Source organism: Lagopus leucura, unplaced genomic scaffold, assembly GCF_019238085.1.
Source record: "Lagopus leucura isolate 7727_CA_CO unplaced genomic scaffold, USGS_WTPT01 Super-Scaffold_100038, whole genome shotgun sequence".
Lineage (NCBI taxonomy): Eukaryota > Metazoa > Chordata > Aves > Galliformes > Phasianidae > Lagopus > Lagopus leucura.
This window is the reverse complement of record NW_024962287.1, coordinates 3044130-3061579: the sequence shown is the minus strand read 5'-3', so window position 1 is coordinate 3061579 and position 17450 is coordinate 3044130. Positions and strand designations below refer to the sequence as shown.

Below are 17450 nucleotides of genomic sequence, written 5' to 3'. Positions count from 1 at the left end.
TTTTCCTTTGCTTTCTTTCCTAAACAGGCATGGGTTGCTTGTCTACCCAGAATATTTGCCAGACAGCCCAAACGGCCCCGTTCAGTTTGACAGCTTCACAGTTTGGAGCAGCCAAGGTGGAGCCCAGGTATGTTTGTCTCAGATGTCCTCCATGGTGCTCAGGAAATGCTACTTCATCTCTTTATCATCTCTGTAGTGATTTTGCCTTTTCAGGCTGCAGATAGGCCACAGCTGCTGTGGAACCTCTCGTACCTTTATGTCCTTGTCCCTCAGCTGGAGGCCCCTGTTTTGGTAATGGTTTGTGTGAGTTCTCCTTATAGTTCAGTGCAGACTCAGCATTACTGTTAATGACAGCCCTGTTGGCCTATCTAACCATCTAATCTACATTTGCCACTACAGGACAACCAAAAAGGTTCTCCCAGTGGATGTGAGGTAGTTACAGAATCACAGAATCCTTACAGTTGGGAGGAACCCATCAAAGCCATCTGTCCCACTCCGTGCACTGAGCAGGGACACCCACAGCTCCATCAGTGCTCACAGCCCATCCAGCCTGACCTTTTCCCCTGAAAATAAGGGAAAATTCTTAAATAAATACAAGATCAAAACTTTTATCATTTTGCACTCTCCTGTTTTTTTACTGTACTTTTAGAAAAACGTGGTTATAAACCACACTTTTTAAATTGTCCACTCTATTCCTCTATTATGTTTTTATACAGATTTTCAGTAGCAGCAACCTCAAACTCCAAAATTTCCGAATCTATGCTTGCACGGATTTTGGCATTGACATCATGGAAAGCCTGGGAAACACAGCTGTAGCTAATAGTGTTTTAGTTGGACACATTGGGCAAAAGGTAAGCACTGCAGTTGCACAAACTGTAAAATGGAAAAATAAAAGAGCAATCAGAAGAACAGCCCCTGTTTATGTAAAGTTTGGCTTTCAAATTGTCTGTAAGGAGAAATGAAGGCATAGATGCAGCTTCAGGATGAGTTTGAGAGACGTGCAGCTCAGCTTAGTGATTTGAAAATGGAGAATCATAGAATCACAGAATGGCCTGGGTTGCAAAGGCCCACAGTGCTCATCCAGTTCCAACCCCCTGCTGTGTGCAGGTCGCCAACCAGCAGACCAGGCTGCCCAGAGCCACATCCAGCCTGGCCTTGAATGCCTGCAGGGATGGGGCATCCACAGCCTCCTTGGGCAACCTGTTCCAGTGCCTCACCACCCTCTGGGCGAAAAACTTCCTCCTCATATCCAACCTAAACCTCCCCTGCCTCAGTTTAAAACCATTCCCCTTGCCCCATCACCATCCACCCTCACAAACAGCCGTTCCCCCTCCTGTTTATACTCTCCCTTCAAGCACTGGAAGGCCACAATGAGGTCCCCCTGGAGCCTTCTCTTGTCCAAGCTAAACAAGCCCAGTTCCCTCAGCCTTTCTTCATAGGAGAACGGTAGGTTTGATTTCTATTCTAGACAACATTCTGATTTCCTCTTCTCCCTCATACCATCCCTGGTTCACTGAGAACACACAGTGCTGCTTATTTACTTGAGAATGGTCAATGCCACCAGAATATAACAATTTTTAATGCAATAAATACAATCTTCTATTATTTCTGCAGGCAGCCAGACAAAGTCATTTGGGTGCTACCAGCTTGTTAACAGATTAATAACACAGATGATGATGAAATTTTAGCTACAGCTGGCCATGGCAGCTTGTTTGTGATTTTGAGGTCTTTTCTGCACTGCTTAGGTTGCTGCTGCTTTTTATGAATTTAATTTTCTTTCTGACCAAGCAGAAAAGAATTCTAAATGAGTTTTCTTCAGAACCTTGCAGAAGATATTTCTGCTGTAACTCTGTTGAAGCACATGGTTTGGACACAATCCTGGTCTCTCTTGTCCAGTCCTACAGTGGCTCAATGACACAATGGATTTCTCTCAGGGATGAAAGAGTGGTGTCTTTGTTTTTGCTTTGCAGGATCCACGGTAGAACTCTGATGCTGTACTTGTTAAGAGATTTAGAGGCGCTCAGCTGTGCCTTGTTTCTTCCCACACCCCAGGGGGGTGATTATCTTTGATTATCTCATGATAAGAGCCTCCTTGTCATAATTTACATCTTAATTTATGTAATTCTCCCTTTAATAATGATGTCTCTTTAATATCAATTAAAACTTTATGACACTAATTTAATGGGAACAGTGGATATTTCTCTCTGCTCCCCCAACAGTTTTTGAATGTGGTGCTTTAAACCAGTGGGCTCTGGAAATACCAGGGCATTTCAGTACTGGGGCTTTGATCATTTAACACATTATGAGCAGGGCCAGATCCAGGGTCTGTAGAAAGGGAAAAAGGGAAAGACTTCAAATAGCCTCTTGCATGCTTTCATAAAGAAACTCAGTGCTGGTGTGGGGCTCTTTGAGGAACAGCATCTCTTTTTGAAAACATGGTAGGTTTGAGATGTGATGCACACTAAGGGAAGAATTACCATCTCATACCCTTATTCTATATACTGATCATGAAAAACCATAGAAATGGTGGAAGAACAGGCAAGTACAAGCTAAAAACCTACAAATCTGATTTGTTACCAGCAGCAAGGTGATTTCTGTTTAGCAGTGATGTAGAAGGAGGTGGCACAAAGACCAGGACCACTACACCGGGTGTTTTGCTCTAAGAGAAGTGATGAAGACGCTGTCTCTTAATTAGACTAAAGATAACAACACCCCTTTGAAGTGACAAACTGTTTCTAAAAGTCTGTTCCGTTCTAAATTTTGCATTCTAGAGGATGCTTTCACACTGGACTGATTGCTCCCTTGATTCTCTGTCATAACTTCTGTGAGTTGTTTTCCTAAACTGTTTACTGGCCTCAGAAATGGCATCACATGCTCCTGACAGCTTTCTCCTCCAGAATACCCCCTGGCTTTAAATACTTCTTTCTTCCCAGCCTGTCTCTAGAATAAATGGACAGAGGATGCACTCACCCCCTCTGTCATGGACCACAGCCACCATGAAATCTAGTTTCTGTTTTATGTTCCTCATCACTTGTGGTTTTGCTCTTCCTTTTCACGTGTTATGCTTTTTCCTGTCTCTTGCTGATCTACTTAATTTCTTATTGTTCTGATACACCCTGAATTCAACCAGAGCTTTGAAGAGTGTCCAGCTTAAACTCTCCCCACCCCCGATCACAGGAAATATTCTGTGTCTCAGCAGTCAGATTTTTCTTGTAACATCAATTAGGATAATTGGCTTTATAAAGTATGGAAATCTCCTGCCTGATGGACAAACCAAGGTAAAGCCAAGGAGGCAGTACAGTGTATTCTCCCTTGAAAAGTCCAATTTTTCCTAGTAGCCAATAGCCTGACAGAGCAAACGAAGTCATTGCTGCCCTGAAAGAAACACTACTGCATACTATACTTGGTGAATTAGACTGATGTTATTTATTGAATTATTAGAAGTTGTGACACAATAGCTAATGCATGTCCTTCAAATAGCACACGCTACCCCAGAACCAGAGGCCTGAGTGCAGTCATCTTGTATCGCAGCTACTGCATGCTGAACTCATCAGGCTTGGGCATCCACATGTTGACTTGTTTCCCAGTGTTCTTCATTTCTTCATGGCAGGATAACACCTGCATGTCAGCAGGACTGAAAACTCCCAAAAGATTCCAGCTATTCATCTCCAACACAGCTTTTAGAAACTTTGATATGAGCACTTGCACAGCTATCAGGACCTGCTCGGGCTGTTACCAAGGGCAGGGTGAGTATAACTTGCACCCATTTAGCAGTGTTCGCACAGTTGTTGCATTTCAGATTAATCTATTTAGGAATTCTTAGCTTCCATAACCACTGATAGACGTTTCAGCTGAATCCTGGAACGAGTATTGTGCAATGACGAAGAATACCTGTTTGGTTTCAGCCATCTTATCACCATGTTTACCTGTAGGTAACTTATCCAGGACTAGGTTTTGGTTTGTATGTGTGTTTCCCCTATGTTTCAATGCAGTAGTTTTCAGAATCATTGCTCTCTAAGCTTCACTTCCTCAGTGGGGATACCAGCCTAACAGCTCTTGCTGTTGGAGGTGGGCCATAGGATGGTGATACGTAGCTGCAGGATGAATAATGTGCATGTTGTGCAGCACAGATGAACTGAGAAACTTTATCATGTGATGATATGCATAGCAACCATCCATCAATAATATTTAACCCTCCGCATTTTGCTGACTTTGCTGGACTGCTCTGCTTTATGTGCACTTAGGGTCAGGTTGCTAGTTATCCAAATTATCTGCCAGTGAAATAGCTTCATCATTTAGTTGGAACCACGTATCACGTGGTTTTTTGAGACAAAGGTAGCCTTATTTTTGAACTGATTTCATTTCCTCAATGGGACGTAGAAATGGGTTTTTACACTCTGACTTGTTGCTTCTTCATTTTGGGAGGTAACATTTCAAAAGTGAGGATTTTTTAATAGCTATGACACATCCTTGCAGAATTTTACCAAGCTACTACCTCAGGCCAGCCTAAACCTTAGGTGAATTTGCCTAAGATAACGTATGTAAACTAAGCATCCTTCTGAGCTTTGAAGAAGTACCCAAAGGCTCTTTGAAGAGCGTTCCAACTGCAATTACCTCTTAAATATATTTATATATAAACGTATACTGCCCTACAATAACATAAGAGAGAAAAAGACTTCAGGAGCCGAGATCAAAGGACAGGAGGAATAGTAAAATCTGACTCAGAGAAGCTACAACTGACAGTATGCTAGGTAAATAGTAACCAAATGAGGCACATGGACACTCCTGGCAAAACTGACCTGTTCTGGTTGATAGGACAATAATTTTCTGTCATTTCTGGAAATATTCATGTGTTCAGAACCTTTCTGTGCTTTAGCTCACATGAATATTTCTCCTTGCTGAATCTATCTGTATCAACAGTAGAGTAAACATACTCCAGCCACACTTTTCAGCCAAGGCTTTACTGTGCCTGGTGCTGTATATGAACGTGTTATTTACACGCATACATACGCAGCCCTTATCTCTGAATAACTTGTTTTATAAAGGGAGCAGAAAGGATGTGTAAGAATCACTGTTTTGGGGACACTAGCTTTTGGCACTTAGACTTACGAAGATATATTTGGAGTCACTCAGGAGACGCTGGTAGAGCAGCACCTGGATCAGACAACAGAATCCTGGCCAGAACATGGCAAGCATCTTTTTTGTTTCTCTAATCTATTTATCATTTTTCTCTTTTTGAACCAGTAGTCACACTTCCAAAGTGATGATAAAGCAAAGCTAATCTCTTTTTCTTCTGTGTTTCTAAACCGCTGTTTTCTCCTCGCAGGTGGGTTTACAGTGAGCCTTGAACATCTGACGTTCACCAACTCACCCTTCCAAGTGTCCTTCCCCTTTCCACATGCTGCCATTCTTGAGGATCTTGATGGCTCTGTCACTGGGAAGGAAGGAAGTCGTATTCTCCCTTTTACAGACATCCTTGTGGCTTCCTGCACAACCAGTGCCAATTTCAGCCAAGCTTTGGGTGGCAGTGTATGCAGCAAGGACCTTGTTTTCCACCGTATGTCTCTTTACTTGTAAGTAAGAAAGCTACATTTCAAAATTTGGCATGGACATCACTTGTTATGTTCTATATTGCATTATATATATATAGAAGGTGATTGCAGCGAGCGCAAAGTTGGTCTCTTCTCACTGGTGACAGGACGAGGGGAAATGGCCTCAAGTTGTGCCAGGGGAGGTTTAGGTTGGATGTCAGGAAACACTTCTTTACAGAAAGGATTGTTAAGCACTGCAATAGGTCCCCCAGGGAGGTGGTTGAGTCACCATCCCTGCATTTGATTAAAAACCATTTGGATGTGGTGCTCAGGGACATGATTTAGTGGTACGTTGTTACTTAGGGCGCTATGGTTAGGTCGTGGTTGGACTTGATGATCTTTAAGGTCTTTTCCAACCAGAGCAATTCTATGATTCTGTATTGACTTAAGATAGACTCTGCTGCTGTCTGCACGATCTCTTTGCTGAGGCTACTTGTTTTTGCCCAGACAGTTCCCATGGCATGGCTTGAGAGAGAGGATAGGACCATTTCCAATGGGCAATTTGGGTGTAGTCATCATGGCTTTGAGGAGGAGAACTCGCCTGTATGGACAACTACAGAGAGTATAAACATCCCTTGGCCTCCAGGCCAGAGAGCTCTCTTTTGTTTAATTGATTTACTAATTTAGAAATGGCCTGCTCATATTTAATTTGTTTTTCTGAGGTTCTCAGCAAGCTGCTCACCCCATGTTACCTTGGTTTTCCACCTATAATCTCATCCTGGAGACAGGACATCACATCATTCTTTGTACAGCATCACACTGACCTTTAAGTGGAGGTTGTGGTGTATTGCTATTCTGTTTTTCTTCAGCTTACCAGAGGGATATAAACGGGCATTTGTAGAACTGGGAATGTGGCTCAGTGTGGTCAGGGTGAAACTGATGGCTGAGCCTCAGCCACAATCAGAAATTTAGTGGGTGAGCTGGAAACATTGCCAAGATCTTCTGACCGCTGAAATATAAAATAGCCACAGATTATGAGAACACCGCCCCTGATGAGCAGATGCAGTCTTAAAATAACAAAAATGATTTTAATTTAATTAGAGTCTAAGTCATGGTCTGAATGTTTCCTCTTATGCTCACTGTGAGAGAGTTCCCCCCAAATTCCCAAAGAATGGGTGGTCATGAATAGATTCTTCAGCAGAATATTTCTGGTATCGTATTTCATTTCTGTGTTAGTTTCATGAAAAGCTGGGTTTGTGTATTATATTTTCTACTAAAACTAGATTCAGCGTTTTATTATTTCCCAGTCCCATCTCTCATACAATAAGTAGCCATATGGTACGGAATGTAGAATAACTTCATGATATATTTAGTTAAAAGACTTTCTGTCATTCTGTTCTGGCCTTGTCTTTCTTACCTACCTCAAAAGGTCTTTGTGGTCTTTCATTTTGCTTTTATTTGTTTTCTGTGAGGTAAATGTAGACAATTCACATCAGCAAACCTTATTAAGACTGACCCAGATCACAACATAAGCATATTTTTCGATATGATTATAGATTACCATCAATATTATGGCATCAGAAAGTGGTAGAAGGGAGATAGGAAATTCAAGAGTCAGCTTTTGTGATTGTGAGAGACAGAGCTTTATTGGCAACTAGATAATTGCTCTTCTGAATTAGATGAGATACTGGTTTACACTTGACTGTGATAACACCTCTGTTTATATCCTGAAATAAAAATAACATTTTTTTTTTGTCTTGGAACCCAAAGCATAAATGAATGAATCACTTTACAGATGAGAGCAACTGCAGTAAAACAGTCATGTAGCTCCCAGAGCTCATTCAGCACTCAAAAATTACTAGAATGATTTGGCAGGTGAACCAAAAACTCATATGAGCAAATTCCAATTGAGTCAAAGCCATACACACTTAGATATCATCCTGAAGTACATGTGGTCACCATGTGGGCACTAATGTGTCCTAGTGCAGGTAGTTCCTTTCTGCATCAAAAGGTAGTTGAGGAGCAAATGTAAATACGGGTTTGAGTCCTGATCTACACTTTATTTCCCTATAAATTTCTTCAGAGTTTTGGGTAAATCATATCAAGGGAATCAGGCACTTCTCAGCCAACCTTTCTTTCCTTTTATAATTATTCATGTGCATGAACTGAGAGTCAACCTAAGTCAAAGATAATCAGCAGTCTGGGTAGCAGAGATCAGCGTTAAGCCTGGAAGACAGAGCATCCTGTCTGTGCTGCTTCCAGATCCTCTTTCCTGAGCAGCTCCTACCAGCCAAGTCACTGTCATATTTAGGTGACTGTATGAACAGAAACAGCAGCTGTTCTGAGCAGTGAGTAAGGGATGCCTTGCTCCAAAAAGGAGTTGGTGGAGAAGCAAGGTGGAAAGTGAAAGGAGCTGGAAAGTCTGAAGGATGCAGGTCAGTTAGTGAACTATGACATGGCTGTGAAAGGAAGGAGAGGAGAGGAGGGGAGGGGAAAGGGAAAGGGAAAGGGAAAGGGAAAGGGAAAGGGAAAGGGAGAATTTTGTCCAGATGTATTTGAAGAGTGTTTGCAATAAAAAGGGAATTGTTTGGGATTAGTATAACAAAACATGACTGGGAGCAATTGGCAGCAGTTGAGCAGACAGAAGAAGAAAGATAGGCTGGGTGACAGGAAGGTTTTCCTAGCAATGCAGTCTCTTGGACTCCTCTCAGTAAAAGGATGAAAGTACTGTTGCTTGGATTTCTTTAGTTTCTGATGAGCAAAGAATTAAATGTAGCTCTGGAAGTAATCTTTCCACGGTGCTTTACCAGCCCAGGAGTACAAAAAACCTGTCAACTCTGCAGCCTGCTAGTTCCTGGTTGTGCTTCGTTAGGCTCCTAGTTGTTCCTCACCATTTGTGCAAAGTCCCTACAGCTGGGAAGATGGGGACTGTGAAAACCATGGATGAAAAAATGGGATGTGAGCCTCATAGTCCAGGCTTTAAGATTGGGAAACACATTTGTTGACCATCAGACTGAAGTGTCAACATAACAGCATCCTCACTTTGATATGAACTTACTCTGAGCAAGGAGATGATTTCAGGCAATAGCAATTAAATAATTGCTTGGTAGCTCTCTCTTGGTGCAGGTCTTTGTGCTCCTGGGTAAAAAGCGTGAGGGACTTGGTGTGTTTATTTGCTTCCCCCTGAGGACTGGATCCAGATCTAAAAATCTTAAAGTCTGAGGGAGGATTTTGCGGGAGAAGTCCTGGTATGGCAAGGTGGTTGGTCAGAGAACCAAACAGCATCTGATGGTCCTGTTTGGGAAGGAGTTTGGACCAGATGACCCCTCGGGATTCATCCCAAGTTCAACCATTCTGTGGTTTACTCACACAGGAGGGAGACGGCTTGGCACAGCGTAGTTACCATTATCTCAGCAGCCTCAAGCTCATTTCCTGACTTTGAGGACAGCCAGCAAGGCTTGGCCACAGCTGCATTATGCACCTTCTTAGCCTTCAAAAGATCAGGGAAGTTGTATCAGTGCTGCCTTTTAGCAAAGTTCCCATTTGGGATTTGTCTGGGGGAGGATCGGTTGACACAAGCCCAAAGCACGTCCAGTTACAGTGTGGTCAATTGAATGTAGGCACCCCACTGTCTGTCTGTCTATTCTGTTTAATTTACCAGGGTACAATAGCATGTTGGCACCATCTTTTCCACAAGATGTGTCTGGAAAATGTCTGAGTTTTTTATTTCATTTTATTTTTTGAGGAAAACCTTGGGAACCCATTTTTGTTGTTATAGAAAACAAGAATGTTAAGCAGTTGCTGACTCCCGTCTTAAATTACTGCACTCAACAACTTCCAGAGCAACAGGGATCCATTTCCAAATCTGCATTGCTGTAACAATGCCTTCTCCACGAAGTCCAGTTGAAAGTTAAACTAATGTGTCACTTAAACACTCTTTAAAGAGGGTTTTTATGTCTTTTAAAAATGTAATTGAAGCTTATAAAAGTCTTTATAAATTTATATGTGGGAAAGTTATTGAGTAATCTGAAGAACAGCTTATGCCATGGCACAGTGCAGCATGGCTGCAGGCTAGATACGGCTGCTCCAAATGCCACCGCTACCCATATTATGGAGAAAATATGAGTCTCTATTAATATTAAAACAAATTTTCATTAAAAAATTGTCATAACGTGATTAAGTGACTTTTAAAGTTTCTTCACATTATGCATAATTTTTACAAGAGGAGTGCATTAGAATAATCGGCAGCCACGCAGCACCTCGTGGCCAAGGGGATTCCAAACACTGCAACCTCGTGTACCAGGAGGAAGTTTGCCTCTTGTTCCCTTTCATTGGCTTTTCCCTTCTCCCTGTAGAAAGCTGGGTCTTGCTCAGCACCAGTCATGTCGTTTGAGCCTTTTATTGTTTCCCTCTTCTTCGTCTGCTGCAGAGGAAAAGATTGACTTCTTCTTTATAGCCTTAATTCTTAAATCTGGTCTAATATCCTCTCCTGTAGTGCATGCATTCAGTTGCTGCACACCCAGCCGTTGCTGATGGGTTAGACTGAAAAGAATAGCATACCCCCTACGTCTGGGTCTTTGAGTCTTGAAGAGAGTTCAAACAGTTACTCTCGTTTTGCTTTTCCTTTGATATTTACTTACTGTGGTGCCTCCAGATGAACACCCGCCTGCTGTGAAACACCCTGACTGTCACTGTTGTTTTTTACTCAATGTGTACGTGCTCAGTTGCTCTCTGGTAGTATAACCTCCCTGCATACATGATGGGATTCACACATGGGGCAGCATGAGTGCTCACTTGGCCTCATGGACTTTCTCAGTGGCATCACATAGAAGCAAATATTTAAGGGTTGGCTTTTGAGTGTTCAGTCCACAAGAGCATCAGCTGAGCTTCAGAGCTTCATCTGTGCCAGCTCACCAAAGAGAGATTTGCTTCCCAGTGCAGGACCTCTTGACATTTGTCTTACACCTTAGAGTATTTGCAATAAAGCTGTATCCTGTACAGGCTTATGAGTATGCAAGATGTGTCCTTGAGCCTAGCCCTCAGCTTGGCTATTGGCTCCAGTGTTCCTAGGTGCAGAGGGAGGTATTTAGCATCGAGGCAGAGTTTGATAGTCCTGTGCTTTCTTTGCCTTCAATGAAAAGCTATTTGGATGCTTCTTATGGGCTGAATAGATTCAGGCCACGTCTACCAGCTGGGCATGCTATCATAACCAAAGAATTATTAGTCCAAAAATTGCATTAATTTTTACAGGATTGAGTGGGCAATGAGAGTGCTGTAAAAACATGCTCCAAGTACATGCATCCAAATGTTAAGATTCTTGTTGGGTGCTTCAGAACTCCACCTGATGTGGGATAAGTGGAGTGACTAAGCTGCCATCTGCAGGTCTTTGCTGTGCTTACACTGCAGTTGTTTGAGCTGCTTGCTTACTGGCCATATTCCAGCTCAGAATGCATTCCTAATTTTAGTTCTGCTTAAAATACCAGCCTGTAAATTGTAGAAGCTGGGGAACTGATCCTAGAACAGGAATAAGTTAGGAAGACAGATGCAGGTAGCTTGAAAGCTACCTCGAAAGGTGCCCTCTTAGCTTGTCGTTCACAACCCTTCCAGTTGCTGACATCATCTTAGTTCTTCTGCACTGCAAAGTCTAAAGGCCTATCCCATAATAGCCGCTCAGGACTGGGGACAGCAATCTTGTTAGTTTCCTGAAGATCTCTGCCTACAAAAGCCCACTGATGATAAGGATTCACAGTACAAATCTGGCTTGAAGCAAGGTATTTCTCGACAAAGATACGTACATTTATTGAAAGCAGATGAAAATTCAGATTCTTGGCAATTGAAGTAAAATGTAAAGCAAAAGTAAAGTAAAGTAAAGTTCTTGGGCCTAGCATCAAACATGTAGAGGGTTTGCTGTGGCCATAATTTGGGATTAGCCTCCACTTGGCCAACAATAAATGGGACTGTTGCTATAAACATTTGGCGTCCTGTTTGAAGTGAGATGCTGTATTGTTTCCTGTTTTAGGAAAGGGATAATCATAAGGGATTATTACGCAGATCTATCAAACAGAAAGCAGTTAGAGCTGAGCACAGCGTCTGCCTTCGTACGCACGGATATGGACCCTTAGGATAAGAAAGCTAATGGTAAACATAAACAGGAGAGTTAATATTTGTTCTCCTTGATGTTGTGGATTGGTTTCACAAATCCTTGGAGGGCCATCTATGCCGAGCAGTTGTGCACAATGCACTTGAGCTGTATTACGTAACCGTTTATGTGATTACCATTGGTAAACTGTTGCTCAGACTGTAAAGTCTTATCTAGCAATCCTGCCATATTTCTAGAGAAAATTGCTCCTTAATTGAAACCTGCTTCTATATAAAAATACAGCCTTTTCAATGAGTCATCCTTTTTTTTTTTTTTTTTTTTTTTTTTTGCCTCTTACAGTTTGTGAAGGCTTCCAGCGGTTTAAAGTGAGGGTTAATTTTGCATTAAGACCATTGCCTCCTAGTTTCTTTCAAATAAAGCCAGAGGAAGTTCGGGGGAAGGCTCTTTCCTCTGATAATGAAGCTCTCCATGTTAATGATGCGTGCAGGCTCCCTCAGATCCTCTGAATTAGAAATACTTGTGTGTGCGAGCACTACTCTGCTCCATTAACATTAAGGAGAGGTAGATTGGTGGCTATTTAGGGCACAGTGAAATCGCTGGCTATTTAGGGCAAATGGAAATGGTGCTAATTGTGGCTGGTAATTCCATTAGTAAAGTACTTCCATTTTGGTGTCTGTTTGGCAGATAGGTGAACAAACAAGCACAATCCTTTCAAGGGGAGTGTAGTGTCAAGCTCATTATTTCCTTGTACGAATGTTCTGTGCAGAATTGCATTTTTCATGTTCCTTCCAATTTTTTTGGTGTGTGTGTTGACTCTATGTCAGGAGTGGAACGTGAAAAGCAAGAACGTGATGTGCCATGTCAAGAAAATCCCAGATGTTTCTGGCCATGAGATGCCAGGCAGTCTTTCTCTCCTGCTCCCTTTCCTTCCAGGTCGTGAACAAACTTCCCAGTGAAAGTCAGGGAACCCAGACTACCTTGCTATATGCATGGAAAGTGTTTTCTTGTGAAAAGTGGTTCAAGCAGTCTGATCAGGCTTTTCCAGCAATCATAGCATGGCTTGGGTTGGAAGGGACCCCAAGGATCATCAAGTTGCAGACCCCCATCAATGAAAAATAAAGAGCAAAATGGCAAGGATTTACATGGCACAGGGGACGTGTCAGACTCTGTCTCTTGCTGTGGCACTGTGTACCTTGGTAACTCGATAAGACAATGCTGATGTACAACATAGTTTAATGTTGCACCACACCATGTTTGGCGTGCTACTGCTGCTAAAAATGTACTCCTGAATACCTGTGCGGGTGCTGATAGCTGTGGCAGTAATGTGCTTGTTGTCATTTACTTGCTTAATTAGCAGCCTAATATCCTGGTCTAGCTAATGCCTATAAGAGGAGGTTTATTAGTAGTACGAAAGCAGTTTAAGCCTTATAAACTCCTTCCAGTCAGTTTCATTGGTCTGCCAATATCTTCTGGTTGAGTGATTCTTCGCTGATTCACACTTCCCCTGTTTACCACTGCTGTTTCTCAGCTGAATGTTTCTGGGTAATCAGAAAGCCCTTTGCCAACGTGACAGGCACCAGAATAGCAAAGCAAAATTGGAAATGATTTTAAAAGAGGAAAAAACAAAACAATCTGCAGGCAACCCACCTTCAAGGTGCTTGCTACTGTAATTATTGTCCCCTTAGAGAGGAGGAACAAAAGAGCCCCCAAAATTACAGATACAGTAAATCACAATAAGAGATGACATCTACTTCAGTGTTGTCTGTCTTGAGAAAGAGGCCTGCATCCAGTCTGGAACACTGAGTAACGTTCTGAGATACCTCGTTTTGGTATAGTACTCTGAGAATGAGAAATACTCCTTCAGATATGCTAAAAGGATTTTTTATTTTTAGCTCGGTGTCAGCTCAAATGCCAAAACGAAGTGGACTAAAGGTGAAACGGCCAACTTGCCTTGATTCTGCAGCAGCATTTGATTCATTCATAAATCTGCTGCGTTCATCATGGCAGACTCACGGCCCCAAGGTATCTTGGCAAGCCAGCGAGGCTTCTCCACAGCTGAGAATGAGATCTGAAGTCCTGGGACATTTATCTCTAGCAATTCCCTTTGCACAAAATGTAGAAGAGGCAGGTACGACCTTAGTTCAGTGCCTAAAATTAAGAGCTAAAATTCCAGCTGCTGTTATGTCACTCTTCCTACATCTTTCACACATCGCATGGACCTGGGTGTTGTGTACATTTTGACTGAAACAATATTTTAGCACCTTCAGTCTTGAAGATTAATCATCACTTTTCTGTTGACATTTAATGGAAGTGGCATGATTCTCTTACAGAATAAGACTGTCCAGGTTGCTTTACGTGTCAACAGGGCCCTCTGTGGTGTCTTCTATGGTATGAAAACACAAAGACATTCTCAGTCTTAATTCCAGAGCTAAAGCAGTAGCACAGTGTAGCCAACCAGAGCATAATTTCAGCCATAGTTTCCCTCAGTTTCGAGAGCTGTTGCAGAAATGCAAGATGTTGAGGACTAGAATATAGGTCCTTGTATTGAAGCAGTTTCTAATCAGATGATGAATCAAATGTGGATATTCAATGTCTGAATATCAAAAGGGTTAAATGCCTTTCATCTTTATCACAGAATCATTCAGGTTAGAAAAGACCTCCAAGATCACCAAGCCCAACCCCAGCCCACTGACCACGTCTCTCAGTGTCACATCTCCACAGTTCTGAAACATCTCCAAGGTGACCCCACCACCTCCCTGGCAGCTGTGCCACTGCATCACCGCTCTTCTAAGGAGCAATGTTCCCTGATATCCAACCTTATCCTTTCCTTTGTGTAGTTCGTTGGTTTCAACAAGCCAGTTCCTGAAAGCTGCGTGTTCTGTATTTTTAGGCATTACGATACACAACCTGGCATCTTGGGGAAATTAGCAGTCTTCCTAATAAGAATCTCAAAAAATCAAGGTCAGTTTAGCATAATTTGAAAAAAAAGTCCATGTGCAGGAAAATGGTGGAGTTTGCCCCTGAAGAGAAAGCACTGTAAAATTTTTGCCATACTCAAGACTGGTAGTTATGCTCATTTCAGCCTCAATTCATGATATTATTAATACTGCTGATGGATACTACTATCATTGATAGTGTTGAGTTTTTTCCTCTGAGTAATTCAAGCATGGAAAGTACTAGTGAAAAACAGAAACAGTGTTAAGTTCTCATCTGGATGCTGAGAGAAAGCGTATACTTACTACAGTATTCAAATAAAAATTAAACTGTAAAGGTTTATTGTTGTAAATTAAAATGTAAAGGTTGCAAAATGACAAAGATGAGTAACAAAAAGGGATTATATTCTATTTTTCCTCCAGAAGAGAGGCTCCAGAGACTCCCTACAATTTAACTGTGATTGACAGTAGGAATAAGACAACCACAGTCAATTATGTCCCTGACACTCTCTCAGACCTGCATGGCTGGATGTGTCTGCTCCTGGATAAAGAGACCTACACACTGACATTTGACAGCCCTTCGGTCATCAAGCAGCTCCAGGTAACACAACATTTTTTGTAATTTCTACATTATATTTAAACAAGATAATCGTGCATTCTTCTTTCTGGGTGGGCAGAGAGAAAATCTCTTTACATTTGTAAGCAGAGCTCAAATACGGTGACCTAACTCTGAAGCCCTCAGAAGTAACCTGGAGTAGGAATAAGGTTTTGAATGTAGTAGATTAAAGTGTGGTGTGAAGAAATTAACAGAATTCATATTATCTTAAAACATCACAAAGCATAGTTTTCTGAAGGTATTATTCCTCTGTATCTTTTAAGGTGACAAAGGGAGATGATTTTATCTGCATTCATCATTACCTCCTGCTTAATTTTACCTACTCAGTTCCAGAGATCTCAATACGTATTGCTCAGAAAAGTCTTTTGCCCATGTGGAACACCATCCCCTTTATTCCTCTTATACTACAATCTGTAGAACTCTAATCACAGAGACAGACATGTTTATTTTGGCTCTTCCTCTAGTATTCAGTCACATTTAGCAACTTCACAACTGGAAATTACTTGCTGGTGGAACACAAGGATCTTCCTGCCCAGCCTGAGGTTGTGGTGTCCTGTGGGAAAAGGACTGGACAGCCACTCCAATCTCTGCCTTCCTATGGTCATCACAGGAGCTGTGACTGGTATCTCGACAGCACACTGAGGAAGCTAACCTACTTGGGTAAGTATGATGGCAGAGCTGAATCTTTTCAGTTAAAGCCACTGGACGCTATGGAGCCTTAGCCATTAGGTTTTGCAGTGGCCTTTCAGTAAGTGAGCAGTCCTTCAGTAAGACCAGTGAAATGGGTAAGTGTGTGCACATCAGGTCAGTATCCATCTGTTCTAACAACAACTGGAATGTGTCATTAACAGTGCCTGATGTGGCATCAGTTGAATTTCAATTGGTCTTCTGGAGTGGAAAAAGCATTAAATTCCACTAATGATCTCTGGTGACAGCTGGTCCCATATCACACATATCATTTATAAACCAGGTGCAGTTTATCCAGGATGGAGCCCACTGAAGGCAAAAGGATTTCGCTGTGTGAGGCTTTTTCCTGTGATTGTAAACTTTCAAAAGCAACACAAACTTTTGAGTGTCACATTTGTACATTGGATCATGAAATGTGGTGGTCTCTCCTTCAGAAAGTTCAGGTATTTGATGATATTTAATGGAATTGCCAGCATCTTCAAATTTAATTTATTCTTTTATAATGCAAACAGTTTCCATAACTCCTGTTCTCAAGTCACTTTTTTTAAAAAGGTCTAAGTTCTGTATGTGGAAGGAAAAATAATGATGGTTGCAATCAATAATTGCAGAATCTGGAATCACAAAGGCACTTGAGTGAAGTGGAGTTCACTTCATGAAGCACAGCTTCTTGATCATCATACAGGAAAACTGAAGTATCAAGATGGCTGAAATTCACAGGAACAGAACATTTTGTCACTGATCTGATGAATTTCTTTCATAAATTGTTCTTGGTTTATACTGTTGAGATGGCGTGCAAATGACTTTCTCTTGTGGGGTCTATAGGGAAACACAGCTGGAATGAAGGCAGGTAATCCTCTAAGCTTGGTCTTTAGTGTCAATGAAATAATTCAGTGTACATTTCAAGAGACGTGAAGAGGCCTATCCCTTAACATCAGTTTGAAGGCTCACACTAGCTGCATCTATCTCTGGTCCTGAGGCCAACTGGCACCGCACAGCTTGTGTCCATACAGCTTAACATTTTCTCTCTTAAAACAGGCTGGATGCACCCAGGCTTCAAATTAGGAAAGATCCCTGTCCTGTGCTAACTCTCAAATCATAATGGCCACCATCTGGGAAAGTGCATTGGTCTGGGCCAAAGCTCTGCCAGGAGCTTGGCCAGCAATATAACCTTATAGAATACAGGGAGCCAGCTCTTAGTTCCATAACTTGGCTTTATTTAGTCTGCTAGTACAGCTGTTGAGCCTAACTCTGGTCCAAAATCATGTTAGATATCCACTACAAAACAAACAAACAAACAAAAAAATCTTTGTTTTGTTTTAATTGTTTCAGTTTTCTAACAGCACAGATTCGTTCTTTCAAATATGAAAGTCAACCACATTCAGTTTGGGTATCTTGAGCTGCACTTTCATAAACAGAGCAGCATGGGAAAGCTCAGAAGATATTTATTGACCTCTTACAATTGCTGGGGAAAGGGATGGGCTTGAGAAGACCAGGAAAAAATGATCAGGCCAGCACATATCACTTTTGCATGTTGGATACATTCTTGTTCCTCATCTGCTTTCCTTTCATTTGATTCATTTGAT

At 41.8% G+C, this 17450-nt stretch overlaps 1 protein-coding gene across 1 annotated transcript in view; it reads left to right on the top strand.

Moving 5' to 3' along the window:
* The window catches only part of PKHD1 (PKHD1 ciliary IPT domain containing fibrocystin/polyductin), an 87538-nt gene that overhangs the window by 31516 nt on the left and 38572 nt on the right, over positions 1-17450 (top strand). Inside the window, exons 9-14 of the mRNA XM_042883475.1 lie at positions 28-127; positions 717-851; positions 3611-3746; positions 5327-5573; positions 14988-15165; positions 15645-15840. Of these exons, the coding sequence (XP_042739409.1) occupies positions 28-127; positions 717-851; positions 3611-3746; positions 5327-5573; positions 14988-15165; positions 15645-15840 (992 nt within the window). The remainder of the gene's footprint in view (positions 1-27; positions 128-716; positions 852-3610; positions 3747-5326; positions 5574-14987; positions 15166-15644; positions 15841-17450) is intronic.